The 10,882-nt window shown below is 39.7% G+C and overlaps 1 protein-coding gene across 1 annotated transcript in view; it reads left to right on the forward strand.

Annotated features, from left to right (window-relative positions):
• Nucleotides 1–10,034, forward strand: part of DIRAS2 (DIRAS family GTPase 2) — a 73,854-nt gene extending 63,820 nt beyond the window's left edge. Inside the window, exon 2 of the mRNA XM_078675630.1 lies at nt 4,703–10,034. Within this exon, the coding sequence (XP_078531756.1) occupies nt 4,739–5,338 (600 nt within the window). The 5' untranslated portion in view covers nt 4,703–4,738 and the 3' untranslated portion in view covers nt 5,339–10,034. The remainder of the gene's footprint in view (nt 1–4,702) is intronic.
• The last annotated feature ends 848 nt before the right edge of the window (nt 10,035–10,882 follow it).

The raw sequence follows: 10,882 nt of genomic DNA on the forward strand, positions 1-10,882 counted from the left end.
AGCTGCCCGAAAACTGGTTTTGAGTAATCACAGGGAGGAGTTGCTCATTTCCCTGGCCACCCCTGTAGGTTGGGCACAGGAGCTCTGTGCAAGGGAAGAAATGTTCTGACAGCTTGGCTTTTGGTAAAGAGAGGCACTGTGGGATTGATTGCAGTAGGGCACACAGGATCTGCTGCAAAATTGGAAAAGGTTACCCTTATGAACTTTCAACCTATTTGTTAAGGAGAGGTCAGGCGTCACTCCCACCAACAGGCTAGTGTAAAGGATATATATGGCACTCCTGGGCACTCTCTTCAGAACACTACTGGACCTATAAAAGACCGAAGGACTGCACCTGCTGTTGAGACCTGTGAGGATAATTGTAATGTCACGACCTGCTCCAATTTGTACCCAGGACAAAGAAGTCACCTCCAAGGGTCAGTTCGCGGACCTACTGTTTGGCTAAATTAACACAACAAGCTACCACAAGCCCACTTTCCAGGAAGAGTCCAGCTGACTAGATTCAACCGGACTTCCCATGGACCATGCTGGTAGCTATTGTTGTATTGAGTTCTGAATATGGTTGAACGAGCTTGCGCAACCAGGGATAGATAGCTAACTTTCTAGAAAGGATAGAAGTCTGAAGCTTAACTTCAAAGAGAGGAGCCAAATTAGACAGGATCAATGCTAAGATACCTCTGATATTCCATCCTATTTATTATGCATCAAGAAGGACATCTTGGTCTGAGAACACTTAGTTGCATCAAAGTCAAATTATTGTCAAATGTTTTAGTGAATAGGTTCTTGAAACTAACCAATGGGTAGGTAACATGATGACGGAATAAGTAGGACAAAGAGTTCAGGATCTGGGACCTACCTATTTTTTCCATGATAGGAGACACAGCAGGGGTGGGAGAGTTGCATGGAAATATGTTCTCAATTGAAAGTGGAATTGGACCTAGACTCCCCTTAATAGTTTAAATACCAATGACCCTCATTACATGATGTGTGGAATATGGTGGGGTATGTTCCGCAAGCGGAAAATATTCTTTCCCCAGGCGGAGGTATTTACCAAACATAGTAAATTTCCCCATTGTCAGCTTGCAATATGGAAATGAGGCTTAATAAGAGGAATCATTTTAATACAGTGCATTTTTTGCATTTTTTTGGTCTTTTCATTTTGTGATGCAGTGAGCGCAACGGAATTTGTTTTATTTATTTAAAGGTTTACTTACCTGTAAAACTCCGTAATCCATACATTACTACCCCCCACCCTGCCCCTCCCCCTGTCCACGTCACCGCCCTACAGAAACACCTACTGCCGACCGCTACTGCAAAGGATGCTTGTTTTACAGTCCAGGGAGGACCTGGCTTGGCAGTTCAGGCTAGACTGTTCACATGGGGAACAGAGTCAAGGTTGATTTGCATATGGTTGGGTCCAAACTGGAATGGTGAGGTGAGCAAAATAAAGTTGGATTGAACCTAGATCTGTGACTGGGGTGAATGTTTGACAATATTCAACATTCCATCCATCATCTTTTTGTGTTGGTTTTAAAGTTAATTTGTGGAGTGGCCAAGTCCCTACGTGTGACTTGGACTCTAACGTGCACCACAAAATGTGAATTAATCAGAATTCAATGCAATATAACAATTTTAGACCAAAGGATTTGTAACTCAATGTATTTAGTATTTCAAAGAAACAATATTTTCAAACTCATACCTATACATTCAATTCATGTCGTATATATGACTTACGTTGGTACTCTCAATTTAACATAAAAATACACAATGCCCATTGCATTTCGGGATGTAACTTCCCTTCATCAGGGGCAACCTGTAATGATAAATTAGGAGACAATTCACTGGATGATAAGGGAACTACAATTAAGTTAGTTGTCTGATTATTGTATCATGCACCCTTCACCATTACCTGATGTGCTCAAACGTGATCATTATACCTGAAACCCAACACTTACTGCTAACTCCGTGGTGAACCTGGATTAACAACACATTCAGAACAACCTGATTCAAAGAAAAGGTAACAAAGAAGCATCTCTCAGATTATAACTGTGATGTCAATACCTTACTCACTACCAGTCTGCAGAGGCACGTGCTTTATTTTCCATACCTCAATAATACTCAAGTGGTTTCAACATTTTCCTTAGCTCTTCGCAGCACAAATCATGTCATCACTACAAAAATAAAATGCCAACAGTGAGCGTTATCTCAAAAATGATGATTATAGCCATCATCTCCATAACATCACATGCACGTACCTAAGGACTTGAGACTCGTAATCGCCTGTGTGCACGACAATATCACTGTACCTCCGGCCAAAACAGGGCGGGACTGCTACAGTGTTCACGCAACGCTTGATGGCTGCCTCAAATGGTGGACTCGCTGAAAAGAATAAATGTGTGTTTGCTCAACTCGATATGTAACCTTGGCCCCGGTCGCATCATCAACCCGATGTCTCAATATGCTTACCGATAACTAGGGATTCCTGCGAAAGACACCACGACGATGTATGTTCGATCATTCCTCCACGACAACTGCTTAAGAGCTTGAGTGCTTCAGGGAACTGAAACCGTCATGTGACCGTACGCTAACATGGAATGAAACTGGAAGAGATACTAATGTTACTCTTCCTCGAATAGCCGTGGCTCCGCTAGTAATCTACTATCTCCCCTAATACATTTCACTACACAAATTACTCTGCAAAATTCCGCGATGCCAACGAATCAATGAATGTGAACCAAACAGATGCCTCATTAGTCTTCTTATAGATATTTCGAACAGTGGTGTTCACTGGTAGATGTAAATATTCAGCTTTAAAGTAAAGTAAAGTACTCCCAAGTGACCATGGTGACTATTAGTTAATAATAAACATGTTAGCAATGTCCAAAAAACGTTTTACAAGTATGCAGACTCCTTAAGTTTCACAGAATAATATGACAGTTTTCTTTATATCATCCGTCCTCGCTATGAGTAAACTGGCATAATTGCAACAAAATTAATTAATTATATAAACAAAGAAAGATTGATTATACAGAAGGACTAATTATATGAAGGAAAAAACAGCCAGCTCAGTGTTGTCTATAAATGTGTGAATAAAATTGCATGTGTGAGGGTTCTTAAGACATGTGTATTAATCTAAGATGGATTTTACAAAAAGCATGTCATTTCGAATTTGTCGTTGAGCCCATGGGGCAGCAAGGTGTTTAACCTTTGTATCCAAAATGCCTCTCTGTAGTAATCTTTTGGAGTTGTCTATTCCTTGTATTATGGGTACTGCAGGTAACAACGAAGTAAAGGGGCCAGTGCTGGCCAAATACCAAATCGTACCAAATTGATGGTGTTGTAATTTGTTTTGATATGTTTATTTTTTCAGTTAAGTTTTGACATTGTGTAAATTGTGAAGTGTAGTCCATATATGTCTTGTGAATTTATAAAACATATAACAATTTTTAAGAAAAAGAACAATTAAATGATGTTGACCATCTTATGATTTTGGTCTCAGTCTTCTCAAATAGCTGGCAGCCCAATAAACGGTCAGCTAGATATTTCACTCATTTGCACTTTCTAAAAGTGGTATTTCTAAAATAGTAATATCAGATCAAACTTTAACACTAAAGAGGATTTATCATTACCTTCCCAAAGATATGAAACATAATTTAGATACGTCTCCCTAATCAGGAATTTCAGCTTAGGAGTGTGTTAAGGAATTCCCAATGGTCGTCTATAAGAAGAGTAGGCCTCACTGTAGTAAATAATGAATGTAACTGTTTGTCACTACCAGGACATGTAAGACTTAAATGTGCATGTCCTTCCTTCATCTTATACAGCAACTTGTCCTTAGGGTTACCAATGGCCTACCTTAGGAGTGACCTATGTGTAGTAAAAGGGGAGTTTAAGGTTCCAAGTCAAAGTGGCAGTAAACTGCACACAAACAGGCCGTGCAATGGCATCCTGATACAGTTTTGAAAGGCTACTTGTGTGGGTGGTACAATCAGTGGTCCTGTGGCGGATGTCTGAATTGCAGAATGAGCCAACGCACCTTTTTACAAACAGAGTTAGAATGCCAGACATTCTGGACATAAGTTTGGGATAAGTCTTCTGGAATCATGGGTAACATATACACCCAAGGCTTCTTTTTGCACTCTCAGGCATTCTGAATGATGTAGATATGTTTAGGAGAAGTAGGGTCAGAAAACTTGTTCCTTGAAATTTAACTTAGAAAAAAGAGACATTGCAAAACAATGAGAGAATGCACGGCTGATGACTATGGTAAAATGGTACATGGATATGGACCGATATATGGTGGCAGAGAAGGTACATTTAAAAAAACAGGGGGTGTCCAAGGAAGTTTGTGATACTATTGAGACCTAGAGAAGATAATATGGCTTGTATGATAAATATGATAGCTTCTTTGTGGCAAATTGGCTGCAGAAAGGGGACTATGGCTCAGTGTGTACTAATTAGTGGGAGATCGTGAATGGCATTGCTGTGACTGCATGACTTCCAGACAACTGGTTCAAGTTTGTAAATGAACTAAGTATATTTCTAAACACCATGGTTGGAATTGTACACCTCTATGTTAATGTTATTGTTCTGTACTTTTTACTCAATAATATGAAAATAGAGAGGAATAAGTGGGAGAATGTGTTGCTTGAGATATACCTTGAGATACTCTATTAATTGTGTTTCATACTATTTTTCTTAGGATTTCCCGGGCTAAGGGTTTGACAGTTTGAAGATCATGCCTGAACAAAGTAATGATTACCGAGTGGTGGTGTTTGGAGCTGGCGGCGTTGGAAAAAGTTCCCTGGTTTTGAGGTTTGTGAAGGGCACCTTCAGAGAAAGTTATATCCCTACCATTGAAGACACCTACCGGCAGGTGATCAGCTGTGATAAAAGCATATGTACTTTGCAGATCACGGACACTACAGGGAGCCACCAGTTTCCGGCCATGCAGCGCCTGTCTATATCCAAAGGACATGCATTCATTCTAGTTTATTCAGTAACCAGTAGGCAGTCTTTGGAGGAACTCAAGCCAATCTATGAGCAGATCGTCCAAATCAAAGGGGACGTGGAGAGCATCCCCATCATGCTGGTGGGCAACAAGAATGACGAGAACCAAAACAGGGAACTGGAGAGTAGCGAGGGGGAGGCCATGGCTAAGAAGTGGAAGTGTGCCTTCATGGAGACTTCGGCCAAAATGAACCACAACGTCAAGGAGCTTTTTCAGGAGCTGCTGAACCTGGAGAAACGCAGGACTGTGAGTCTACAGATCGACGGCAAAAAGAGCAAGCAGCAGAAAAGGAAAGAGAAGCTGAAAGGCAAATGTGTGGTCATGTGAAAACGAGATTGGATAAGAAAATCGCACATTGTCATCTGCCTAGCAGAAGCAAGCTGTGTGGCACGGAATCAGCATGCCATTTAAATTATCCCTGATGGAAAGTAGTCATATAGTACGGACAGAAACGTAGAACAACTTAAAAAACCCAAACCATTAAAAAACACTTAAAGGTTGTGGTCTTCTGCACAGAAGAAAAAAACAATTAAAAAACGCAAATAGGGACAGAGAGTCTTCAAGAGAATTGTTGCTTTGATTTTTTTTTTCACATCCCACTTTTAAACCAAGTCTCAGTGGCAGAAAAACATATATTCCTTATAGCAGCCAGCACAATTTAGATCTGAAAAAACAATTGTGAAATTATTTATACATGCCGCAAAAAGAAAAAAGCGGGACAAGTAGTATAACTGCATTAATTGCCTGCATCAACAAGTGATAGTGACTGAAGAACAATCCTATCCACACCCCACAAAGTATGGAAATCCTTCTGCAAACAGATCAACTCACTTTTCTCCTGTGCGGGTTTTGGCGTGCTCAAAATTGTCTTTAAAAACGCCAAAGCTTCAGTTACCAGTGTTGTGCAGTTGGCAAACTTTGGCTCACCAGTGACTACATGTATTACCCCTGATGTATCTGCAACTTCCCCTAGCATGAAGTAAATTTCCACAGTGGTGCATGCAGATAGACTTAGGCTATAGCTCTAACAATCTCATCAAATCTTCGTCACAGCATTGTTTGTAGGACAGACACTAAGAGCCAATTCTAATTTAAATTGTGAAGTGCTTAAAAGGTATGATTTTCTTTTTAAATACTGCTGACCCTTTAGTAATAAAATGGTCATGCTGTTCATAGTCTTCAAATATTAATTAGTAAAATGCTGACAACTGACTTATGAAGAGATCCGCACAATTGAAAGTTGAGTGACTATAATTGAAAGAATCATTGACTGTTGGTCTTCAACCTTTGGTAGAATTTTCAGTTGACCTGTTGTAAATGGTTTCCAATGAGTTCAGATTCTCCTGTGGTCCTTTGGAGGCTGGACCATATATGTCTATTCAGAAAACAAGAGGAGATCTACAGGTTCCATAAAAGTTCCTACTGAAATCAATATTGGCCAATATTTCAAGTTTTAATGCAATTGGAGCTTATTAGAATTTTCGCCAGAACAATTTACATGAAAAAAGAGAATACATGCTGCAACTGGATCCAATAGAAGTGAACTGAAAATAGTCAACTGGAATTTCCTCCAGGGAAACAAACAATCAATTGGTTTGATATGTTCAGACACTTGACCTCAGCTGTGGCAATGGTTTAAGAAAGTGTTTATTCTCCGATTGCAAAAACTAGTTTGGCTCAAAAGTGTTGACATTTAATTTCTGGGGTGGTTCAATAAATATAATATGAATTCCTGGTGTGACGAAAAAGTCACAATAAAAAGCTCAAAAGCTTTCTAATTCATACAAATATTCTTTAGGTTTGAGATGCAAACACAACAACAAAGTTCTGAGGCCCACCTGACTCCTACTTTAAGGTTGGCAAAGTCATTTATAGCCGGGGCCAAAATGGCATGACACATTTTGATGCAACCTAATGGCCACACACTCCTAATCATATTTGGCTCAAATAAGTTTAACTATGATTCAGTCATTGATTGCACAGCAGCACACGGGTGTGTTTTGGCTACTAAATGTCCATCTTTATTAAGATATGGCCACAGTTTTTTCCCCAGTGATGACCAACACAACCAACAACACAGAATGATGAGTCTTTGAGCTATTACAATTGGTTTCACTGCCAAATCAATACATACTAAATATGTGGAATAGATTGTTTTGAGTAAAAAAGTATCAGGTTTCTTCTCAGTAAGAACACTGCTGTTAGAATTCCTACGGCACGTTTTGATTGGTTGCGAGTCGCGACACACTGATTACCACAAAGAGGAACAAAGCACATTGCTGTTAACCAAGGTATACAACTGATACGCTACTATGTGCACTTTATTAGGACATATGTGAGAAAGGGAGCATCCTCTGTGTTTATGTTAGTTGTTATTCCAATGCCTAGTACTGGAAAGTGCAGTGCAGGATGTAGGAGTAATTTAGTTTGCCTTGCATGTAACAAAATACATGTATTCAAAGAGTTGTTTCAGTGTACCAGCAGGCATAGTCACAACACCTTTGTTGCTCGAAGAGTGATCTCTTATTGATAGTCCCCCATGTGTACTGGAGCCATTTCTGCTCCGTCAATGGAACTCTAGCACTGCACAAATCGTAAAGCGGCCATGCAGCAACCTGGCCAGACCCCTCCCTCTCGCATTTGCTGCAAATCACTTGACCCCTGAACTCCTAGTGTCCCTGCTCTCTCTGCTGCTTACCATGGCTCTGCGGGCCGCTTCTGTGTTGTAACCTCAGAGCTCCTGATAACGAAAAACATCAACAGAAGGACGGATGAGAAATGAAGTTAGGAGGTCATGTTTGCCCAACTCTTTAGAAGCAAATGGGACAACGGCTCAGTATTTGACTGGCAAATGGCACTGGATAGTTTAGAGATATTTGTAATGTACAGCAGCAGAATGGAAAGTATATATTTTTTTTCATTCAGGGCTAAGTGTCTAATTTCTCAGAATAGCACTTGAAAAACCAAGAATGAATAGTGTGGTTTTTAGAGGTCAGTTGCATCATGTACAGTATTAACAGTGTAATGTTTTGAAGACTGCACATATACAGTAACCCTGCAGTACTTTGTGTATGAGCAAAGGCCTTAGCAGTTTGTTGTTGTCATCAATGTAACTGACGACTCCATTAGGGGAAATTGAACATAATGAGCACATGCATATACACACACCGCCAAGCACACACACCCCCTCCAGCCGCGACTACATTTTATATGAAATGTTTCAGGCAAGGACAATGTGAAACTAACAGTATATGGTGGCAGGTATGCTGCATCCTGTACTCCAAAAATGCACAATATATACACCGCACAGTTTTACAGAAAATATTATTAAGACGTTCAGTCTAGTGTCGTGGTAGTGAAAGGGTCTCTATAGTGATTATCTAGTAAGCCTAGAAATACTGTACAAGTAATTAAACGTATATGTATAATTACGAATTATCAGGAGGGAGCAATTGCTGTTTGCGCTGCTTTAACATTAGCATCTTTCCTTCTAGTTGTATTGCTTCTGACATGTTTTGACTTCGGTCATGACAATCAGCAGCGGCTAGCACTCCTGTTTTGATTGCCTCCGTTCTTCTCCTCTGTGATTGCTTTCCCTTTCGCCAGTATCAATTTGGCATTCTACAATAGGGGACATTCTTCAGCCCAAGGTCACAGATGAGACCTGTCAAGAGGCAAGTCGCTAGCATTCCCTAGCAACAGTTCTTGTTGGCCAGCTGCAAATACGTGGCTTGTTTTGTTCTGGTTTTGGCATTTGGGTTTTTGGACAGTGAGTTGGGTATGGCCACCAGAAATAAAACATGGTCAAATATACGATGAAACAAAAAAAACACTGAAATCCAACAACATTAGGCACCAACAACCAATTCCAAGAAGCAAATGTAAACTCCTGATTCTGCGCCGTCCAACTACTCATGTGCCATCAGCTAGATCCACTAAAACATCTCTAATAGTCAGCAATAATTGCCACCTAGGTTAGTATAAAAGCATGGTAGGTGCCATGAGCACTCAACACTAAATCAGATGTTTCAGTTCTCCATCGCTCAGCTTTGTATTTCTTTTGCAAGTGTCCCACAAACCGCAACGACACACTATCCCATAAAAACGAGCACACCTTTAAAGCGCACGTGAAGAGTGCTAATGATTATTTCGATTCAAACAGTGCCTTAACTGCTAGCAGCTTCACCTGGCCGGGTGGCTGTACAATTTTTCTTCATTGTTCTTTCACCATTGCGTATTGAAGCGGCCATTACACCATCAATCGCGGAAACACCTTTACTTGCCTACCAATATGCAGAGTGAAAGGATTCCAGGTGTTTTCAATAAGTGACGTCATGCCGAGAATTATGCCGAGGCTCTGTTTGAATTATGACCTTCCTTCGGCATTGTCAATTCATATGAAAATCAGGGAAGCCCATATATGTCAAAATGGATGCACCTCACACTAGGAACACCTCACCCATCATGCAACGGCGATCACAAGAGCACTCCCTCTGGCCCCCAATTCTTTCTATTGGAAGACTTATTAAAGCCATGATATATGTCCCGGGCTTGCACGCATCCAAGCAAGGTCAGTAAAAAAGCAATACTCTTTATGGACTACTAAATTATATTTTATACCCTCGCAATGCAATCATAGTTTATATTGGTCCATTTTACATATGGTAAGCAGGTCATAAATATTTGTTTTGCTATCGTTGAAAGAATGCTTATTTTTGGTAGAACAAAAAGGACAATAGAAAAGAAATTTTACAGCTTTAATATATTTTATGTTTTCTTCTGGAATGTGATGCTAATATATACAAGCTCTTTCAAGTGTATATATAACTGACAGAACATATTAAACATAAGGTGAACAATGAATTTCAACACAAGATACGGACAAGTAAGTTCCTCATTGCGCATGTTGTTTATATGTGGAAAATGACAATGTACAGCATAGCTCTCATCAGAATGCATTTATTGTAAGCATTTCATAATATATCTTTTCCTGAAAATATGGAAATAAAAGTCATCTGTGCCTACAAAATACTGTTTTGAGTGATATTTAGAATATAACAAACCATTTATTGCAAAATGAATCTTAAAATGATGTTCATGGAAAAAAAATGTCAACGCATTGAATAATCTGCAGATTCAAAATAAAGATAGTGTACATTTCAAATGGGGTCTAATGTCTAAATGGTTGGTTAGAAGCTGCCGCCCACGGTGATAACCTCGTATTTGGCACTTAGTACCTAAGATTCTAAATTATTAACAAATCACTTTCATTTTGTGTCTCAAATGGTAAAAATGCAATGCAAATATACAAACAAAAGGTGTACATTCTCTAGCAGTACTGTCCCAATTATATATACACGCCACCATATACCCATCATGTGTTCGTTACTGTATAGGGCAAAATAGACCTTAAAGTACAGTGCACAGCATCTCTTGTTTCTGCTGCTATAGAAACGTTCTCTGTCAATATGAAATGACCAAAAATATATGTGATGTAAACGGTTAGTGTCATGCATTAACAAGCAGTTGTACGGGATCGACATATAACAAGAGTTATTAAAACAACAGACTGCAGTCTCATGTGACATGCTTGGCATTGTGGGTAATGGCAGACATGCTCTCTGATCCGCCTACACTCCTTGCCCATAATTCATTTAGAACCAGCATGATTGAATACACATGAAAGAAAACAAATAGAATTGGGTTTGAATTTGCCAGTAGAGTGGCAACATGGCCGCGAATCCAACTTGGGTCACAATTATCTGAGTAATGCCTTTATCAAGTTATTATTAAAGGAAAACATAGTACTGAGTCATTTGCACGGGGAAAGCATAAGGTAAACGCCGAGAGAAAGCAGCTCATGTAATGCAT

Source organism: Lissotriton helveticus, chromosome 2_1, assembly GCF_964261635.1.
Source record: "Lissotriton helveticus chromosome 2_1, aLisHel1.1, whole genome shotgun sequence".
Taxonomy (NCBI): domain Eukaryota; kingdom Metazoa; phylum Chordata; class Amphibia; order Caudata; family Salamandridae; genus Lissotriton; species Lissotriton helveticus.